The following is a 23,168-nucleotide window of genomic DNA, read 5'->3' as shown; positions in this document are numbered from 1 at the left end:
TGGCTATAAGGATTACACATCTGACCAGGCAAAGAGAAAACATATCGCAGTTTGCAAGGTCTGCAGTACTTATTTCTGACGTCGAATTTCATCAGACACTTCAAATCGGGAGAGATTCGGGTTCCAGTCCCCATATTCAGCTGAACCACTATTTGGACATCTGTGATGGACAGAAGTCCCTTCAGTTTTGGGCCATGAATAAGCACACCCTCCCCTCTTTGTTGAGCGAATAAAGCTCGGCACACATACGCACTCTGCACTCTCACACACACGCACATTCACTCACCAATATTAATAACTTTTCACTCTCTCTTTCTCAAACACGCACACATTCACTCACAAATACACTGTCAAATATCAACATATACTTTCCATTCCATGTGATAAGCAAAGGTGGTGGGATTCAGCTCCTCCTAAAGAATATGTTTTGTTCTTTAAGAGGAGGAAAGGTTAAAGGATGTGTTTCTGTCTCATAAAAGTGAGGCATGTTTGAAGAATATTATTTGACTTTGAACAATGTTGATTTATTGTTGGCCTAATATCAGTTTTAGGCTGTGATTCTTTTTATAAATAATAGAACTACAGCCCTTCATAATCACTGTCTTTAGCTTGTTTAAAAATGGAAACTTTTGTATGACTTGACTTGTGACTTGCTTGACCAAAGCTATGACTTGACTTGACTTGCTTGATTGTCACAAAAAATGACTTGGACTTGCTTGAGACTTGAAGGTTAAGACTTGAGACTTGCTTGCGACTTGCCCATGTGTGACTTACTCCCATCTCAGGTATCTACCGATGAGCTACCAAGCCTGACACTGATTAGCCTATTATTGCTAATTATAGACATTATAGCATATTAATTTAAAATTAAACATGTTTTAAATTAGGCTATTACAATGGTGTGTTGTATGCAAACAGCATTGTTAGTGTAGTTTATGTATTTAGCCTTTACCTCAGATTACATGTTTTCTAGTTTGTGCTCACCTTTCTTTGAAAAGAAGTCAGTTACCAATTGTTTCCCCTCCTTTCGTTTTCTCTCCTGTCTTTCCTTTCTTTTTGGTAGCCTGATTTGGCTTTCTTTGAGAAAGACATTTCTAGAGCAGAAGTTCGCGCTCCACCAGACGCTCAACTGAACTAACGTAAACAAAATGCTGCAGATGGACTAAACCATTTGGAGCTTTAGCAAGGGGTGGCTGAGACCTTAGATAGTCTTTTTTGTATACAAACTTTAATCAGTCAATCAACTAAGTTATTCAGCCAATACACTAACTTTTATTAAAATTTTAAATTGAAATAGGAAATGAAAATATCCAGGTAAAATAAAATATATTCCACACTTTTCAAGGGCCCTCTCTCCCCTTGGGCCCTGGTAATCAGTATTGGTTTTACCCCCAGTCCGACACCCCTGCTCAGCTAAGTGAAAGTATTAGGGGCTGGTATGCAGGGTTCAACATTAACTTTTTGTCCACCAGCCAAATGGTTAGTGATTAGTGTTCAAATTTTACTTTTTTTTGGCTGGTGAGTCAAGCAAATCTACCATTCTACCAATGTTGAACCCTGCTGGTATGTACTGTACATGTGTTGAAGGGGAGTGCAAGGATGGTTGATGTCCGGCCGATTGTGGTGGACTGGTCTGGGTCTCCAAAGTCCAGGGCTGATTTTTTACCCCAGTCCAAAAGTGGCCTGTGTAGATGTAGATGTAGATGCCAATCCTGCTCATTCATCCTTCACTGAATTCAGCTGTTGGTTCGGTGTTTGCCTAAAATCCTCAAAGTGTGTGCTGCATCTCAAGCTGATTTCTTTTGAAACGGTAGATTCACTGATGGTGATGGTGCCCTTCCAACATGGGGACATCCGTTTCCTCCTGGGTGGGTGAAGCCTGTGTGGTGGCTCTTCTCCAGGCTGCTCTCATTGACAACCAGCGTAGCTCCATCATGCAGGGCATGCTGCTGTGCTAAAGGGAAAGAAAACAGCCCAATAGTATTTACAGCTCTGAAGATTGAGTCCACATTAATACATCATTTGTAACTATTTACAATGTGTAACCACTGCCACTGATGACTTCAAAATGATGAATGCTTTGTCTGTCATAATTTCCCCCTTCTCTCAGACCTGCCAATCGTCAACCTCAGCGTGGAGCCACAGCCTGTTCTGGAGGGGACTCTGGTCAGATTTCACTGTGCCGCCAAAGCCAACCCACCTGTTATCTACTACCGGTGAGTTTCACACACACACACACACACACACACACACACTCACACTAGGTGGCCATTAATAAGTTCTATAATATGGGTTCAACTAAAATGGAGACTCAACAAACTATAAGAATTCCTCGAATGCTTAAAGAGTTAAACCGTATTTCCATAGGCGGGAAGGTGAGCATGAATAGTTGTTTGTGTCCCTGTGTCAGCCCTGTGACCTGTCCAGGGTGTACCCCACCTCTTCACCCTCTAAAAGGATAAGCAGGTGTAGTGTAATAGTAGCCATTATTAGCAACTCAAAATTAATAAAAACTCAAAAAAGCATAACAATAACTAACAACTTCAATATTTGCATCATAAACACATACATTTGTACAATGGATGAAGGAGAGTGATGGCACTTACTTCACTTACCAGGCAATACGTTTATCTTAAATGACAGCATTTTAATTTATTTTTATTTGGGGAAATGACCCACAGGGGAAACTTTATTCATTAATTAATCAATCAATCATTTGAGTCTCATAATCTCAGGGTTGCTACAGGTGTTATTTTTCCTCGGTGAACAGTGACCTATGATTTTGATGATGAAATAACAGGCTAAGTAAAAACACTCAGTACAACAATAAACAATGAATGAATGTAGACCACCGTGTAGTCCAGGTAGAATCAGCCAAACATTATTTGATTAAAATTCAAATGATATTTTAATAGGTTGAGATGCCATCAGCAGGTGAGAAAGTATAAGAAGTGCGGATTTATTTATTTATATTAGGACAATGCACATTAATCAACATTTCTGTAAATGCGCCAGTGTTAGCCAGTCAGCTAATTTTCAACTGTAGTCCTAGTTGCATGCATGTCTTTGTAGTGGATTCAGGACACACCACAAAATCACCACGACACCACAGCTCTCTCTTTGGATCTTTGCTTTACTGATCGAGTCTGTAATGACACAACATGTGACAGGGACTGTATCAGTTCCACACAACCTCTTCTCAGACTGCTGTCTCTCTCAGTTTCCAAAACAGACCGAGCATAACAAAACATTTACACAGTCTAAAGGTAACAAAACATATTGATTGAAATGATATATATATAGTGGTTATTTTCTTTGACAACCATACCTGTAATGACACAACATGTGACAGGGACTGCATCAGTTCCACACACCCTCTTCTCAGACTACTGTGAGGGATACATAAAATAATAAAGTAAAACAAATGCAAAATAAAGTAAACATGCCCTGCCTCATGTGTAATAGATAACAGGTAAATACAGAAACCTTATATGTGCACACACACTAACAGTACAAATACGCATCACATTCGTTCTATACAAATCCCACAGGAAAACTACATTTCCCATAATGCCGCGGGTCTGTCCCTCATCACTCCTCCAGAACATAGTCATAGCATAGTACATCAACATTGGAATTACATTTATACACGGGATACTCCGTCAACATACCGGTCTCTCTCAGTTTCCAAAACAGACTGAGAGAGGGACGCTTATGCGCACGTACCACAATACACAGGTTATTCACCAATCACAATTATCAACACATCTAAATGAAAATAAATGTACATGAAACATTACTACTTTCTTTGGGGTTGAAAACAATAACAACAGTGACAAGGCTAATCTAGCACAATCACTGTATTTTAAATAACATTATAAGAAGGTAGTAAAATCTATACCCTCCCCCTGTCATTGTCGACAAATGGAACATCCTGTTTCCCCTTTTGAGAGAGTACCACTTAAGAAAATAAAGTTAGCTGGAATATACACAAAACACACTATTACATCTTTATGGTGGGAAGAAACCAGAGCACCTGGAGGAAACCCACACAAGCACAGGGAGAACATGCAAACTCCACACAGAAAGGCCTGGGACGACCTGGGTTTGAACCCAGAACCTTCTTACTGTGAGGCAGAAGTGCTAACCACTGAGCCACCGTGCTGGATGACTTATAAGTTTGCATGTTTAAACTTTAAGGGAGATCTTTTTGTCTAAAGCTTATACATTAAGAATTATTAATTTACTAATTTTGGCATCAAACATCTCACATCAACTCATTCACTTAAAAGTACATTGTCTCAGCCAACAATTCTGAAGGGCAGAGGAGAGGTTGGTAGAAGGAAGCTTTGGTAATCTTCGGACGTTGGGTTTCCAATGTGGTGGTTTGGCTTGAACCGGTGCTTGATCCCTTTCTCTCTCGGCAGCATGAGACCATCTTCTCTTTCTCTGAACAAGAAGGTTGTGAAAGTCTTCACTGGACCTCGTTGAATTCAAAGTCTCTTTTGCTCAGAGTCTCTTTGTATCAGTGGCGTTGAATGTCGGCCACCAGCATGTCTGTGCTGGTGTGTCTGTGATTCAACAGAGTTCAGCCTTCAGGCAGCACAGTGATGTGGCCCGCCGTCGACGGTCAGAGGTTGGCACAGCAGAGGAGCCAGGTCGAAGAGAGAGATTATAATGTGACAGGCTGCACAAGTTCTTATCTTAAAGAACTAGACGTAGAAAAGGACTAAGATGTTCTTGCTTCTCAGGTTGATTAGAGGCTGCTCCCAGCTTGTTCAGTAAAGTTTGAGCCTGCAGCAGATGTAGGGGAGACAGGATTCAAGATTCAGCCAGCTAATATGCTGTATATTAATTAATGTATATTTTAATAGAAATGTAACCCACTCCTGGGTAAGTACACCAATAACGCAATAACCATAACACAACACAAAAACGGTGTAATTGAACTGCAACTTTAGTAGATGAATTGCAAGGAAATCTACATTACATTTACCATGTGGAAAACAATAATCAGGCCCTTTAAACAAAATAAAATGTCCTTGTGTGGAGTTCTCCAACATGTTTATCCAGGTCCCGGCCTGATGAGTAGTGGTTCCTGAGTTCCGGTCTGATGGAAGTTAAATCAGTCAAAAGACATGAGTCAGTGTTCAAAGTGCAATTTTGTACTAATCTGGGGGACTGGCACAATCCTAGATGCCAGATATTTTATCCAGCAGTTTCAATGGCAACGGAGATCCGATTTCCTGGAAGTTGCACAGGGTGGCTCGCCATCTACTGGGTCAGTAGTCTTCCTCGTTGAATCTCAGTAGTCACAAAATACCTGACCTGCATTTACAAACAGGCTCATAGTCTCTGTTCTGTTTCACCTTATACTTATCTTATATATCTCACATATTTCTGTTCTACAACATTATACCAGATTATAACAAATCAAAATAGTCACTGGCTAAGTGAAAATACTTCTGCTGAAACATTATTATTCTCTGGTTCACTCTCATGTTTTTGAATATTGCTAGAATTATTTTTGTTCTCACAAAAAATGTTTAACAGTGTAAATAGACATAAAAGACAATCAACAATTTAGCTTAAAACCCTATTTAGGCATATATTTAACATTAAACACACACACACTTTAAACCTTACTTCCTCAGTAAAAGCAAAATGTATTTTTCTGTAAACAATACCCGCTTCACCCATGGAGTACACAATAATGGCTCTTAAAAGTACAGGGAATTACTTTTCTTAGTTCACTATTTCTCAATAGAATACTGCTTGTAAGATTCAACCATTTCCAGCAACACTATTAAACGTGACCAAAAAGGTTAAGATATTATAAGCCAAAATTATCGTTTTTCTTTCTTTCTTAGTAACAGACAGTATTCATTAACCACAGTGGGATGATACATGTAATTTATTATGTTGAAATAGCCTCATTGCTAACACACAACAACTAGCAAAATAGCCCTGAAAAGCTAGCTTACAAAGTGCAGCATTTTGAGATGAAACCGGCACTTCTTGCTGTCTCACGGCTTCCTCAGGGAAACCTCGACGGTTATTTAATAACTGCACAGCCAATGATCTTTACAACGTCTCTCTAAGTAGTTTTGCCCTCAGCAAAACCTTGTGTTGTACGTCGCACGTTTTCAACTCAAGACGTTCGCTTGGAGAGAAAACCTTTCCGCCAGATGCACTGTAAACATCCGGTTAAAACAACAGGTGCAGAAATGGTGAAAAAGTGATTTATCTCAAACTTATCACACCTAGTATTTAGTGACAAAATAAACATTAACTTTAATCTATATAAAAACTTTTATTTTGATTATTATTTTAACCCAATTTTCAACAGGGTTACAGAAACATTAGTTTTTATTCAGGTCTCACAAAACTTTAGTTGAGTCTTTTGAAAGTGTTGAACAAAGGTGTCAACAGCTTGTCTCTGTTCTCTGTGAAGCAGTCATTCACTGCATTAGGCCCTCAGGCACAGAAGCCTCTAAACGTTACACCATGGGGTTCTGGATTGCAATAAGCACTCTCAAGACCCATCTAAACAGTTGAACAGTATCCCCTCTTCTAATTCATCAGAGACAAAAGGGACCCTATGCTGACAGGGCCTCGTGGTTCCTCAGAACCAATGCATCCCCTTTGTTTGACCTTCTAAAACGTCATGGTGATTATACCACCCAAAAGCAGATCTAATTGTTCACAGGATGTCTTGTATTGGTCAGTTAAAGGGCATCTTCTCTTAAGGTCAGAGTACATGGCTTACAAATCACCATTTCCACTGATTTGTAACAGGAAAGAGATCATCATTCTCATGAACTCATAGGGCACGACGTTCCATGAGTGAACACCAGTTGTTTTGCACAGATGGAGCCTAAAAGTGTCATTTTTGGCCATAGCTGATGAATATTTCTACTACTACTACTACTGTACTGAATTCCCACTGTTCCCACTAGGTGGCAGTATTAGTTAGATAAATGGACAGGCATTAGGCCGGGCAACTAAGCAAAGACTGGGGTCCTTTACTACTGCGTTGGTAATTCCTAGTGAGTTATTCCCAAGGGGGTAAGCTTCGCTTCAGAACGCGTAGCTCCAATGGCGCCATTTTGATGCTACAAAGCAATCACCTCCCGTTAGCATCCCATTGACTCCCATTCATTCTGACGTCACTTTGACAGAGAATAACTTTACATCTGAAGCGTTTAAAGACTCTATTTGTCCATTGTTTATTTCTAAAGAAACACGACAATGTATAAAAGGCTCCATTACCTTGTATCTCACGTTATGGCTCCATAGCAGATGCTTTTATAAAAATAGGCTAACGATTGGGTCATAACCAAGCGACTTTCTGTCGCATAGTAGAGGAATTACCGTATAGTACAGGAGAAGTTCGCAGGCAGTTTCAAGTTACTTTAGCTGTTTACGTTTAATTACTAATGTTAACTTGCATTTTAGTGATCAATAATTAGCCTGTGCCCATGTTATCTCCTTACATATACCTACGCTCTCCGTCTCTGTAAGATTGGGAATGATTGAGATTTCTCTTGGCACAGCTACCAGAAGACTTACAACTTTAAGACACGTTGCTCAAGTCACATTTACATCATCTCTCTCAGTTGGAGGCTGCTCAGTAACGCTCAGCGCTCACCAGAAAAGTGCTTCTAATATCCTTCACTGGTCTCTTTCCAGAGACACAGGCTCTGTTGGTCCATTCTATATATACTGTCTATGGTTATTCCACTCTGTACAGCCAAGGAATGAACATTGTATGCGTGAATGAGTACATGTAAGTTTGTTAAATAACCAGAACCCATGTTTACTTAGATGTTCTGTGGCAGAGCTTCATTGTGTTTAAGGACGATTTAGAGTTTGATTGTTGTTGATATTTCTGTGAGTAGATTTAATTTAACTGTTTCTACATCGCTGTTATTAAGCTAATGCTAATGCGCTAATGCTAACGCACTAATGCTAACGCGCTAATGTTAACACTGTGAGATGCTAATCTGTGAGTGTAGTATATTAAGATAGTTGATGCTAATGTGACAGCTTTGTATTCATTTGACATATATGACATACATTCATTTTACTGTCATGTTGACCCACTATTGTTTTCTACTCTTATTATTTCAGATACCATATGTACATACATATACCATACAGGCGTCATACTATCTTCCTACATAGACAGGAAGCTGTTCCTACTGTTCAAACCACTGCCCCGTGTCTATCTCTCTAAGCGGAGACCCATTGTAGATGAGGAGCCGGCCTACAGCTGTTACGGATATACATATTCAGTCCAGTTCATTTTTACAACTACTACTACTACTTATGGGGAGAGCGAAAGAGCAGGACTTGCCCCTCCCCTATTACCACGATTGAGGTGCCCTTGAGCAAGGCCTCTAAACCCCCCACTCCAGTGGAGCAGATCAGACTGTGGTTGTACTGGGAAGCTTCCAGCTGTGAATGTGTAACTGTGAGTGAATTAGAACAAGGGTAAGCAATTAGTAGCACAACTGAGTTGTGACTGAACATGTGATGGCAGTTGCCTGCTGTATGTGACTTTTTGAATACGTTGAACTTGTTTGTGTATGTGTTTTTTTTTTTTATTTGCACAATATTTTGTGAGTTTGTAACAAATCTTTTTTTGTTTTTGTGGAAGTTTTATATTTACAGATTACATATTTGCACACAGATTGTCAATCTGTTCACATAAATATTATTGAGACAAATGTCTCTCCATAGGTGGGTGGTATGTTTGGAGTGGAGGTTAGTTCAGTTGTGACTCTTCTTTATCACATAAGCTCCAGATGCTCTTCATCTCTCTTTCCTGCCTCCACTCCTCCTCTCTCTCCCATGTCCATGATCGGCTGAAAGACCTCCATTTAGAAGGAAAAGAAATGCTAGAGACTAACGGTGAATTATCGGTCACTTAATTGTTGTTCTTTGGATGTGCACACAATTCTTACAAAACTTGTGGAAATTTGGTTGGATGGTGTATTTAAACACACAGGGATAGAGATTAGAGCATTCACCTTGTTCATATAAATACTATGGTCTGTGTTGCTGTGTGTGTTCCTGCCAGCCTCTGAGTGTGTATGCATCTGTGGTCCGTGCATTACTGCTAATCTGTGCATGTTTGTTTGCCAAGACTCATGGATGTTTGGGACAAAAGTACAACAGCAGCTCGAGAGCAGCACCATGTCTGCAGACACACAGATACAGGACAGGGAGAGGGATGGGTGACAATTCACCTCGACAACCCCACACAGGCGTCCGCACCTCTGACTGTCTGGCAGACTCATCATTGCCTGTTTGTTTTTCCAAAAATCGCAAAGGAAGTCAGGAGAAATTAAGTGATGGATAGAGGAAAAGAAAGTGAATCAGACGACTAATGTAAAGGAGGGCGAGGGAAGCAGGAGCCGGAAATGAATTGAAGTATAAATGAGAGAGAGAGAAAGTATGGACAGAACAGAGGAAGAGAGGAGATGAGTTGATCGCAAATCAAGCAACTCCTATTCCTATGGAGAGCGCTGTCGACTACTTCTGCTGCCACACTCTGCTTTTGAAGACTTAATTTGTCATTTCAGCACTGTCTAATGAGAGGCTCGGTTGTGCGGGTCAAGCTTGGCCTGTCATCCATTTGATGTGAACACAAGGACGTAAAATCATGCTGTCTGCTTATTGGCAAAAAACTGTCTGAATGTTTTGGCATTGAAATCTCCTGAGCGGTGTTTGTGTATGCGGTAGAATTATTGCTTGACATAACAATTTATGCTTTGTAATACCTCAATTTTAGTGACTTTAATTAGGGCCTGAGAACTGACGGCAACGAAGGCCCTATTGAAACTGAAGGAATTATTATTACGGCAAATTAATCGCCTTTTTGAGGGGCTTAACATACTCAAAAACTCACAAAAATTGGCGGTTGCATCAATTCTGGTGAAAATTTACGTATTTTATGGTATTCAGGAATAGGCGCACGACACTTGGTCCACATATGTAGCATGTCAAGACATGCTACATATGTGGACCAAGTTCCGTTAGTCGACGTTAAATGTACTGCAGGGGCAAACATTTTTAAATTTTGTAGGGGGCGCTAGTGAGCCATTTTTGTGCGCCTATTCCAGAATACCTTAAAATACGTAAATTTTCACCAGCACTGATGCAACCGCCAATTTTGGTGAGACAGGAAGTCCGCCATTTTGAATTGAAAGTTTGAAATTAGTTTGTTTTTGGCCATTTCCACATGTCATACTTTAACGAACTCCTCCTAGAGATTTCATCCGATCAACTTCAAATTTGGTCTGTATCATCTTAAGAACTTAGATATGAAAAGTTATTAAAAGAAAAAATGTTAATCATGGGGCCTGGCCGTGGCAGGGGGGGCCATTTTGTGCATTTCGCCATCGAAACAGGAAGTGAGTGTAACATTGTGGGTGTACATTGTCCAATTGGCTCGAAACTTTTCAGGATTCATAAGACTCTGAAGACATCTACTGGCCAAAATTGACTCAAAGTCATAGCACCCCCTAGTGGCAACAGGAAAAGTAGGCCCAAAACTATAGGTGCTATACTTTAACAAACTCCTCTGAGAAATCAACTTCAAATTTGGTCTGTGTCATCTAAAGACCTTAATGATGAAAAGTTCTTAGAAGAAAATCTTTTTATCCACACGTTGGACATTTTGAGCATTTATTGATGAACGAAAGTCATCATCTGCCCAAAATTTCTCACCATTGACAAGGGTCCAGGCCTGAGGACATCTACAGGCCAAAATTGACTTTTGGTCATAGCGCCCCCCGCTGGCAACAGGAAATCAGCCTTATATGACAAACATCATCCGATTTACATGAAACTTAAAATGTGTGGTCTACATGTGATACTGGGCTGCCCCCTATATTTTAACCACGCCCATGTGCTCAGGCCGTGCCCACTTTCATAACTTTTTAACCGTTTAATGTAGAGTGTTGTGTGAGGTGTCATTGAACTCAGCAGAAAGTTCCCTTTTCATTGGAGATGGTTTGGCTCGCCCCCTATTCTTAAACCACTCCCCCTTTCATAACTATCCATCCATCCATCCATCTTCGTCCGCTTATCCGGTGTCGGGTCGCGGGGGGAGCAGCTCCAGGAGGGGACCCCAAACTTCCCTTTCCCGAGCAACATTAACCAGCTCCGACTGGGGGATCCCGAGGCGTTCCCAGGCCAGGTTGGAGATATAATCCCTCCACCTAGTCCTGGGTCTTCCCCGAGGCCTCCTCCCAGCTGGACGTGCCTGGAACACCTCCCTACGGAGGCGCCCAGGGGGCATCCTTACCAGATGCACGAACCACCTCAACTGGCTCCTTTCGACGCAAAGGAGCAGCGGCTCTACTCCAAGCTCCTCACGGATGACTGAGCTTCTCACCCTATCTCTAAGGGAGAAGCCAGCCACCCTCCTGAGGAAACCCATTTCGGCCGCTTGTACCCTGGATCTCGTTCTTTCGGTCATGACCCAGCCTTCATGACCATAGGTGAGGGTAGGAACGAAAACTGACCGGTAGATCGAGAGCTTTGCCTTCTGGCTCAGCTCTCTTTTCGTCTGGCAGTGCGATAGATTGAATGCAATACCGCACCCGCTGCGCCCGATTCTCCGACCAATCTCCCGCTCCATTGTCCCCTCACTCGCGAACAAAACCCCAAGGTACTTGAACTCCTTCACTTGGGGTAAGGACTCATTCCCTACCTGGAGAAGGCATTCCATCGGTTTTCCTGCTGAGAACCATGGCCTCAGATTTAGAGGTGCTGATCCTCATCCCAACCGCTTCACACGGTTTGCGAACCGATCCAGTGAGTGCTGAAGGTCGCAGGCCGATGATGCCATCAGGACCACATCATCTGCAAAGAGCAGCGATGAGATCCTCAGCCCACCAAACTGCAACCCCTCCCCACCCGACTACGCCTCGATATCCTGTCCATAAATATTACAAACAGGATTGGTGACAAAGCGCAGCCCTGGCGGAGGCCAACCCTCACCTGAAACGAGTCCGACTTACTACCGAGAACCCGGACACAGCTCTCACTTTGGTCATACAGAGATTGGATGGCCCTGAGTAGAGACCCCCTCACCCCATACTCCCGCAGCACCTCCCACAGTATCTCCCGGGGGACCCGGTCATACGCCTTCTCCAAATCCACAAAACACATGTAGACCGGTTGGGCATACTCCCAGGCTCCCTCCAGGATCCTTGCGAGAGTGAAGAGCTGGTCCGTTGTTCCACGGCCAGGAGGGAATCCGCATTGTTCCTCCTCAACCCAAGGTTCGACTATCGCCCGAACCCTCCTTTCCAGCACCTTGGAGTAGACTTTACCAGGGAGGCTGAGAAGTGTGATACCCCTATAATTGGCACACACCCTCTGGTCCCCCTTTTTAAAAAGGGGAACCACCACCCCAGTCTGCCACTCCTTTGGCACCGTCCCAGACTTCCACGCAATGTTGAAGAGGCGTGTCAACCAGGACAGCCCCTCCACACCCAGAGCCTTGAGCATTTCTGGACGGATCTCATCAATCCCCGGGGCTTTGCCACTGTGTAGTTGTTTGACTACATCAGTGACTTCCGCCTGGGAAATCGACGATAATCCCCCGTTATCCTCCAGCTCTGCCTCTAACATAGAGGGCGTATTAGTCGGATTCAGGAGTTCCTCAAAGTGCTCCTTCCACCGCCCTATTACCTCCTCAGTTGAGGTCAACAGTGTCCCATCCTTACTGTACACAGCTTGGATGGTTCCCCGCTTCCCCCTCCTGAGGTGGGTTTTCCAGAAGCACTTTGGTGCCGACCAAAAGTCCTTCTCCATGTCTTCTCCAAACTTCTCCCACACCCGCTGCTTTGCCTCTTTCACGGCAGAGGCTGCAGCCCTTCGGGCCCTTCGGTACCCTGCAACTGCCTCCGGAGTCCTCCGGGATAACATATCCCGGAAAGACTCCTTCTTCAGTCGGACGGCTTCCCTGACCACCGGTGTCCACCACGGTGTTCGTGGGTTAAGACCACAGCTCCTCGCCGCAGCTTCAGCAATGGAAACTTTGAACATTGTCCACTCGGGGTCAATGCCCCCAGCCTCCACAGGGATGCACGAAAAGCTCCGCCGGAGGTGTGAGTTGAAAGTCTGTCGGACAGGGGCCTCCTCCAGACGTTCCCAATTTACCCGCACTACGTTTGGGCTTACCAGGTCTGTCCAGAGTCTTCCCCCACCCCTGACCCAACTCACCACCAGATGGTGATCGGTTGACAGCTCTGCCCCTCTCTTCACCCGAGTGTCCAAAACATACGGCCTCAGATCAGATGAAACGATTATGAAATCGATCATTGACCTTCGGCCTAGGGTGCTCTGGTACCAGGTACACTTATGAGCATCCCTATGTTCGAACATGGTGTTCGTTATAGACAATCCATGACTAGCACAGAAGTCCAACAACAAACAACCACTCTGGTTTAGATCAGGGAGGCCGTTCCTCCCAATCACGCCTCCAGGTGTCTCCATCATTGCCCACGTGTGCGTTGAAGTCCCCCAGCAGAACAATGGAGTCCCCACTGGAGCCCCATGCAGGACTCCAGTCAAGGTCTCCAAGAAGGCTGAATACTCCGAACTCCTGTTTGGTGCATATGCACAAACAACAGTCAGAGTTTTCCCCCCACAACCCACAGGCGTGGGGAGGCAACCCTCTCGTCCACCGGGGTAAACTCCAACACAGCGGGCGCCAGCCGGGGCTTGTGAGTATCCCCACACCCGCCCGGCGCCTCACACCCTGGGCAACTCCGGAGAAGAAAAGAGTCCAACCCCTATCCAGGAGTATGGTTCCAGAACCAAGACTGTGCGTGAGGTAAGCTCCACCAGATCTAACCGTGGCGCTCCACCTCCCGCACCAGTTCCGGCTCCTTCCCCCACAGAGAGGTGATGTTCCACGTCCCCAGAGCCAGCGTCTGCCGCCCGGGTCTGGTCCGTCGAGGCCCCTGACCTTCACTGCCACCCATGTGGCATCGCACCCGACCCCAACGGTTCCTCCCACAGGTGGTGGGCCCATGGGCTGGAGAAATGGGAGCCACGTAGCTTGTTCGGGCTGTGCCCGGCCGGGCTCCGTGGCAAACCCGGCCACCAGGCGCTCGCCGACGAGCCCGCCGTCTGGGCCTGGCTCCAGACGGGGGCCCCGGGCTTCCTCCGGGCAGGGTCACTCCATCTCTGCCTTGCTTATTCATTGGGGTTTTTGATAACTAGTCACCCATTTATCCTAGATTCTTGTGTGAGGTATCATTGAACTCAGCAGAGTACCCTTTTCATTGAGGACATTATCCCCGCCCCCTACACTTGGTACAACCTTTGCAATACACCATCTCAAACGGCACACACTCCACCGTGGGCGCTGTGTCTGACGGTTGCTCAAATGCAGGATCACGTGGATTGGCATCCACCAGTAACCCCGACGCGCGCAGAGGAGCGAGGGCCCGTCCAACACTGCTTGTTAGAAATAGTTTTTGTTATTGTGCTTTAAACTGATTTGTATGCACTGGTAGCAACATACAGTTCAGCAACCACAATTTCACTATGCAAGACAGCATTAAAATCCACTTAAACATTAACATCAGTATGCAACATTAACCACAAAGAAACTATTATTGGATTAATTTGATCCATTTGTCATGCATACCATATTTGCTTTGAATTGTTTAAAAATCTCTAGAATAAGATTTCATAAGTGAAATGTTCAGTTTGGAAGTACCACAGCAAACACAAGGTAGTTTGAATGGAGAATGTTAAAGCTGACAGCAGTGATCCTTTTGTTTTTCTCTCCTAGTTTAAGGTTAAGTAAACTTTATTATTCCACGACCTTCCACTTCCCGAGGCTATTTTGCAGCAATACCGGGGCTCCGTGCAGCGCTTAGCGATGCCCAAGACGATTGTGTTTGGTTTAAAGAAATGCCAATAAACCAGAGCACGTTCCTCTCCTATCCAGGAATACTGTGTGGACTAGCCAGACCTTCCTCTCTTCAAATGCAAGACTATATTCCATAATGTTTTTATATTTTGTATTGTCACCTATGTTTCCCTTTACATAAATAAAGACATTCCAGCATAAATTAATGTAGAAAAAGGTAGAAATAGGTGCACAGAATTTACCAGAATGCATGATATTAAGTGTTTAATGATAAAAGAATTCTGAAGGAGGACCCCCAGAGCCCTCGCATCATATGTGGCCTCACAAATCTGGAAACAAAACGTTTTCCTTTCATTTGCTAGGCCAGCTGTGATTAGACCAAATGTTTGTGCCATCGAACATCTACAAACTGGGTGGCTGAAATTAACATACATGGCCATTAACAAGCTGGGCAAGCTAAATACCGTTTTGGTGATCTGCTCTGCGTGCATGCATTCAGTTTGTTTAAGTGGGTCTTGTCTAAGCCCTGCACGTCCTCAAGTCCTAGAAACATATTCCTAATCATTGGGGACAAATCACATAGAGCTGTTAATGAGTCCAATGGTAACAGGGACAAATGAGGTCCTAAATCTCTCATCTCTGCATCACAAGACCAGGGGTACTTGGCTCAGCCAGGAGACATTCTCTGGCTCTTCAAAATGTCTCCCTACAATTTTGCCACACATTTTCACAATGATGTTTAGTCTGTGCTTATTTATTAAGTGACATTTTCATAAAAGATGTATCAACATTAAAGGTGCAATATGTAATATTGTATGTAATACTTGCAGCTAGCGGTTAAAATAGTTACTGCACTACCAATTCAAAATACTGGAGAGTCGTCTGCCCCCTCCTGCCCAGACTCGAAGTTCACGGGGGTTGCCAGGCTGAGACCGCAGCATTCACAACAATGTAGCTGGACGCTTTTCTCACATAGCCAGACGTTACTCCACAGCACAGCGGAGTAGCTAACGTTAGATGCTAGTCTCACATAGCCAGACATTACTCCACAGCACAGCGGAGTAGCTAACGTTAGATGCTAGTCTCACATAGCCAGACATTACTCCACAGCACAGAGGAGTAGCTAACGGTAGATGCTAGCTATATTGACAGTCATAAAAGCCCGTGCTCACGCGGAGCTCTGTAACCAACTGTCAGACACACTTTTTCGGCTTAAAATGACAGTATGAACCGCTAAAAACACAACAACCTCACTGTCCTCTCCACACGCCAGTCAGGCACACTTCCTCGTCTTAGAATTACAATACGAAACGCTAAAAATACCACTACCTTGCCGACGGAACACACTTCATTGGCTTAGAATTACGGCAACAATCGCTAAACACACTGCAAACTCACAGTCCCCTCTTTCCGATTTACAGCCCCCCTCTCGTGGCTTAAAATAACTCACCGTTGTCGCCTCCAGCCGCTGAAGAGGCTACACGTTGTAAACAGCCATGGGCTGCCCGGTAACGTTAACAGTTAGCAGGGTTAGCATGGCGGCGTTAGCCAGGACCAGTCAGGATCACTTTACTGGCTATGTCTCAATTGTTTTTGCGAGTAACCAACTCGGGTACTCTAGCTATATAATTCAATGTGAGTACACAAATGTTGAAATGACAAAAAATGCCCATCCCTAGTAGCTGTGATAAATTAGCCTGAAGCTAATGCTTACCTGTTCAGGAGAAAATAAGCCAACTCTGCGTCCTTTTGGGCTCTAAGCTGTCTCCATCTTTCAAATACATCTCCAATATTTACCAGGGGGTTGTTACGTCTCTGGTCACGCAACTGTTAGAAACATGCTGTTTTCTTTTTTTTATGTCATGTACAATCTATCTCCGTTGATCCTGTTTGTTTGTTTGCTGCTTTCATGGCTGTACTACCGTTACAGCTGTAGCGCGCTGGGTTTACGTGTTTCCAGGTATATATCTGGCAACCCGGCCTGCCTGTCAAACTGGGCCGTTGATAACAACACACAGATCAAAACATAAACATAAATTCCGTCACAGAATGTAAATTTCAAAAAGAAAAAATACTGACATTAGCATTGTTGTCAGAAAAGATAGTATTTCAGTTTAACATGTTTCCTTAATATCTGATGAGGCATTGGTGTCATTTTGGGATTTATTACAGTACAAAAATTACATATTGGACCTTTAAAACTTCTCAATTTCCGATAAACGTATAAGCTGGGCCTTATGCAAACCCCATCTGTGTCGGCATTAAATCAGGTCAGGTTATTGTCTATATTTGTACCCAGATGTTTGTGCTGCTGTACACCTTCAACAGCCTGGCCATGAGAAAAACACAGGAGAACTTGGCAGAGGCTTCTTTCTGAAATCAAGGATTTATTTTTTGGGGAGGTCTTTTCTTATGTGACTTTTGTTATTGCAACATTGTTATAGTGAAGAAAGTGAGATCAGTCTCTGTCTGTCAGAAATAAATCATCACAAGAAAGTATTTAAATGTGATTTAGGATTAAGATGGATGATGATCCCTAAAGGTTAATGTTGTTATAGACTCAGGTTGTGTTTTAAGTTAATAGGATTGTCATCCATCCTCCTATATCATACTAATGAAGGCAGGAGTCTCTGTGAGAACATCTGTTATCTGGTTAGCTGACCCGGATGTGCGAAGGATCTCAGACGCAGCCAGCTGTTGTAGGATAGCGCTGCACTAAGATAAACGCTAAAGAGGGAAAGTTGATGATTTTCAACCCTTCTGAAGAGACCAAATGTTCCAACTAACTTTGCTGACGTCAAAACACAGTGAGAGGGTCAAAGTTTATGAAAACACGGACAACAGCCAAAAACAAGTTGAGGTTAATTTTAATGTCCACAGTATTAGCATGGTTAGCATTGCTAAGCCTCTGTCCTGATTGACAGGTCCTAAAGCCTCCCCTGCTTTATCATCTATTTTAAAATAAATGGGACAATAATTTACCAAATGAACATCATGCTGTACTGAAGAAGACTTGAAACTAGCGATTGAGACCATAAACTCTTTATGAAAATGTTTACTGAGGTTATAAATCAAGTGAGAAGTAGGCTCATTTTCTCATAGACTTCTATAGAAACAGACTTCTTTTGGAGCCCGTGGATTCGCCCCCTGCTGGAAGTTAGAGAGAATGCAGCTTTAAGGAGCTTTGGCATTGGCTTCACTTTTCAGACCCGGAAGTTGCCGCCAAGGGTCTTTTTATATATTAGCCTCTTGGTACAACTTTATAGATGCAGAGTGTCTGCCAGCCATCAACAACAGCAGTGTTTTCAGCAGAACTTATGGAAAAAGGGGACTTAATGTACTTTTTATGAGTTTTGCTCATGAGTGTTGGAAATACACATTAAACACTGTCAAAGATCCAAAACTTTAGGTGATTGCCTTGAGAAATGAGTCAAAAATTCAGCTCCTACTCTGACGGTTTGCTGGTAATTCACTCTTTACTCCCACACAAGATGACATGAGCTAAGTACAGATGTTCATGAGCAGGCCTCTGCTCCAGGTTCAGCATGCTCCAGCACACAAATCAAGCAGGGACTGCAAGGTCAGTTGCCACAATGTCAGGAAGTGTTTCTGTAAGATACTGGCTATGTTAGCCTTATACACACGACAGCAACGCTGGTATTGTTTTTACCGTGTGTGTTTATTGGCAAAATGTAGTCCCGGAAACACCTACTGTAGCAGAAACTAGCACAGAGGCACTTTTGTTTATTTTCTCAAGTGTTTATATCTGTGGATAGTATTTGTCACTGTAATAGCATCACACATGTTCAAGATGCAGTTACGAAACTTTACAGGTGTTTAGGTAAGATCAAAATGAAGGCCAGGTTGGGTGTTGTGTGAGCAACACCCAAGGACGTAGGGTAGGTGACCAGACTGTCCCCGGTTTCGGTGACCTGTCCCCGGCTGGAGCTGTCCCCAGAAATGTCCCCGGTTTTCACTGTGACTGAAGAGACCTGAAATTGGAATGAAAGAAAGAAAACATTGACCAAACATATAATCGTGCACCCTACACGCGCAAGCTCAAGACAGCCAGAGCAAGCGCTGCTCAGAGCTCAGAGATGTTCTAGAATGCCCATTTTACGATGCTAAAATTACTGTTTATTTACATGGAGTCTGGTGGGTTTAGCGAACATAACCGCTGACTTTTTATGTTTAAAAAAAAAAGGATCTTACTCTTTAACAGAAAGGTCGACCTCCTTAGAAATCCTTTCCATAATGTTGTCAGACACTTAGAATATTAATCTGAGCCTGTCAGTGGCAAAATGAGCACTTTTATGAACGTAATACAAGCTGGACAATTGACGTCCCTATTAACTTACATCGTAGCTTGTTTCGCCGTTGTCGACTGCAGCGATCTCGTTTAATACTGAACCAATGTCAAAGGAAAATATTTCCTCAATATTTTTAATTGTATCCGATACTCATACAACAAGCCCAGCATGAAGCAATAAAGCAAAAGCTGTCAGATAAATGTAGTGCAGTAAACATGACATCATTTCCCTCTGAGGTGTAATGGAGTAGCAGGGGTGATTCTAGGATCAGACCTTTAGGGGGGCTCAGCCCCTAATGAGAATGTGACACGGATATAGTGCATACAAAAGTGTTAATCTGCGCCATGAAATGACCAACTTCTTCACAACCGTCTCCTGCTCTCCCTCTGACAGATAGAGACTCAGCCAACTCACCCACCTCAACTAGAATCTAAGCTTTCCAGTGATATTAGTACCAGCTGCTGTGACAAATGGTTTGCCAGAAAATTAACATTGAACTTACATGAAATGTTATCATATTTGCATTCTGCATAAATCTCTGCACACCCATTACTCTCTGTGAAATATCTCACAAACTCTTCACTCAACACATGCATCGGTAGTACAACAAGCGGTTCCTGAGTAATCCGGTTTTGAAAATGCAACAAAATTTCTACATGGTATCCAACTTTGGGCCAAAATTATAATGTATTCTCATGTAAACTATTTCATTCAGCACAGACATTTTTGTAAATTGTTTAGCCAGTGTATCCCACCATAATGTACAGTACAGGCCAAAAGTTTTGACACACCTTCTCATTCAATGCGTTTCCTTTATTTTCATGACTATTTGCATCGTAGATTCTCACTGAAGGCATCAAAACTATGAATGAACACATATGGAATTATGTACTTAACAAAAAAGTGTGAAATAACTTATATTTTAGATTCTTCAAAGTAGCCACCCTTTGCTTTTTTTGATAACTCTGCAAACCCTTGGTGTTCTCTCAATGAGCTTCATGAGGTAGTCACCTGAAATGGTTTTACCTTCACAGGTGTGCTTTGTCAGGGTTCATTAGTGGCATTTTGTCCTTATGTGTTCATTCATAGTTTTGATGCCTTCAGTGAGAATCTACAATGTAAATAGTCATGAAAATAAAAAGGAAACACATTGAATGAGAAGGTTTGTCCAAACTTTTGGCCTGTACTGTAATGTAAGGTTATGATATTGCCAGATTCCAGACAATGCCACTTAGTTATATTTATTCCACTTACAAATATGAATATACAATATATTTCTACTGGTATACTTCCTAGTGATATTAATGCAAAAATATGAAGAAACAACTATTCCACCTGTGTGTGCATGGTTAAAATTCTGAAGTGCAAAATAGTTGCTCCTGATGCTCCTGGGGCAATAATATTATATAGTTATAAGTTTTACAAAGATAAAAACATTACCTGAGCTGAAAATGTCTCTGGATTTTAGGGTATGATAAAGGATGAAGGGCAAAGCAGAGTCCTGTGGTCTTATAAGAAAGTGCAATCTTAGTTTGGCATCACAGATCACTGCACTGAGTTTACTGTTCAAAGCATTGATGAAAAATTCACGTTAAAGATGCAGGTGATATTTTTATCAACACGTAAGCAACCTTGCAAAGAAGCAAAATTAGTAGCAAAGCTTGTGCAGGTTTTACAAATAATGGCCTATTAATGTCCTACAACATTTTCAGTTTCCTAAACAGGATAGAACAGCCCGGTCTTATGGCAGTTCGTGTAAATGTGACGTTATTTTAATCTATTGATACGTGTTCACGGAGACGTTTTTGTCGTTTTTACGTGGCGGGCAACACGAAAATGTGAAGTAATGTATTTCAATGGGAAGCATATTTTGTGGCCACAGCACGAAATGGTAGGGAGTAATATAAAAAGCCGAAAATCCGCGTAGGGAGGTTAGTTGGGATGGTGGATGGGTCAAACAACACAGGGCTTTCACCAGGGCGAGCTGAGATCGGGGGCGTTTCAGTCATCGGCAAGAAAAAGAAGTAAGTCAGCTAAAGTCTACATATATCACAAACCACCATGTTTAATTTGGTTATTTAATATTCTTTTTCTAAGATTGAACTTTCCCTTTTTCTAAGTAAATAAGGAACATTCAAAGTGAAACCTATCAACAACCATTACACTATATCTGGTACCTTGATACTATAAATAAAATTGAATTGAATTGTATCAAACAACAAACGCAAAGCTTTGTGGGCGGATCTTCGGTGCTGTTGCAATGATACCAGCGGAATAAATGACTCTTGCGCCTGACACAAATCTAAAATGGGTTGGTCTGAAGTAGCTAAGTGTGGTTTGGGCGTAACGTGCAATAAAGCAATCAGAGCGTCATCTCACATTCCCTTTAAGAGCTGGCGCGCTTGTTCCATGGCGGATTGCTATTATGACGGCGGATTTGCCTGGCGCACGCCCTGTCTAGACCGGGTGGCGATGTTGCTGCGGCCTCTCGGGCACATCTCCTCAAGAGCAGCCCGGTCTCATGGCAGTTCGTGTAAATGTGACGTTATTTTAATCTATTGATACGTGTTCACGGAGACGTTTTTGACGGTTTTTACGTGGTGGACAACACGAAAATGTGAAGTAATGTATTTCAATGGGAAGCATATTTTGTGGCCACAGCACAAAATGGTAGGGAGTAATATAAAAAGCCGAAAATCCGCGTAGGGAGGTTGGTCGGGGTGGTGGATGGGTCAAACAACACAGAACTTTCACCCGGGTGAGCGGGGATCGCGTCCCGCATGTGATGCTTTGTTTGGCGTTTTGTCCCGCGTGTTACTCTGGCGCGTCTCCCGGCATTTAAGGCGCCCTTTCCCCGTAAGGTTTTTCCTAAACCCAACCTCCGCCATCCCGTTTTTGTGGCGCCTCCCCAGCGGGCCGCCTCGAGCGTCCTTTTTGGCCGCCTCCCGGGCGCCTCATCCAGCGCGTCCCCAGCGGGCCGCCTCGCCTTATGGAGCGTCCTTTTCAGCCGCCTCTTGGCGTCCTTTCGCCGAGAAAATAACGTGACATTTACACGTAAAAATGAGAAAAATAACTTGACATTTACACATAAAAAACGAGAAAAACGTCTCCGTGAACACGTATCAATAGATTAAGAATAACGTTGACATTTACACGAAATGCCGTGAGACCGGGTTGGATAGAGAGATCAAACCAAAGATAAGTCATGTGGTCTTCAAACAACAGATTTTAGAGACTTTTATGCAATAAAAAGTCCATGTTTTTGACAGGCTGCTATAAATCAATACAACATGCTGATAAAGACTGAAACATAAACCTGTCGCTGTCACCAGGTGGAACAGGGAGCTAAAGCTAATCAAATGTGTCTGGAAGGCAGTTAGATGTGTCCTTTCAGGGCTGGATTGTCCAACACAACTCACATCAAATGAGTTGACACTCATGCAGCAGCTCTGTGTTACTTCTGATCCCTTTGAAGAAACCAGATGGTAATCTGACAAGGTGGTCACCTGTATTTTGTTACTGGATGTGTCAGGGGACTGTGCTATGCAATGGCAGACTGAAGCCTGACAGGGAACAGGAAGTGTGCTCAAACCTAGACCGGGTGGCGATGTTGCTGCAGCCTCTCGGGCACATCTCCTCAAGAGCATCTCCTGGAGAGGATTGCTGCATCCATGGAGCGTGGGCCTCCAAACGCACCACCTGCTCCTGTTGTGCCCCTTCCTCCTCCCCCCACTCCATCTCCGTCCACCCGCTCCACCAGATTCCGCCAGTGTCCAATCCCGCCGTAGTTCAACATCACGTCTCCTTAAGTCTCTAATGTTTCCTCATTTATGTCATCAACACATCCATGATTCATGGAAATGTATGCGTGTTGTGCACACGCTACATTATGGCCATCTGAATAACGCGCTACTGACTTTAGACTAGCGCCACTGACTTTAGACCAGGTT

At 43.3% G+C, this 23,168-nt stretch overlaps 1 protein-coding gene across 1 annotated transcript in view; it reads left to right on the top strand.

The window, feature by feature from the left end:
• Positions 1 to 23,168, top strand: part of LOC114566917 (kin of IRRE-like protein 3) — a 194,143-nt gene that overhangs the window by 118,327 nt on the left and 52,648 nt on the right. Inside the window, exon 7 of the mRNA XM_028595766.1 lies at positions 2,111 to 2,216. Within this exon, the coding sequence (XP_028451567.1) occupies positions 2,111 to 2,216 (106 nt within the window). The remainder of the gene's footprint in view (positions 1 to 2,110; positions 2,217 to 23,168) is intronic.

This window comes from Perca flavescens, chromosome 13 (genome assembly GCF_004354835.1).
Source record: "Perca flavescens isolate YP-PL-M2 chromosome 13, PFLA_1.0, whole genome shotgun sequence".
NCBI classification, from domain to species: Eukaryota; Metazoa; Chordata; class Actinopteri; order Perciformes; family Percidae; genus Perca; species Perca flavescens.
Note: the sequence above shows the minus strand (reverse complement) of the source record. Positions and strands in the feature narration are given on the sequence as shown.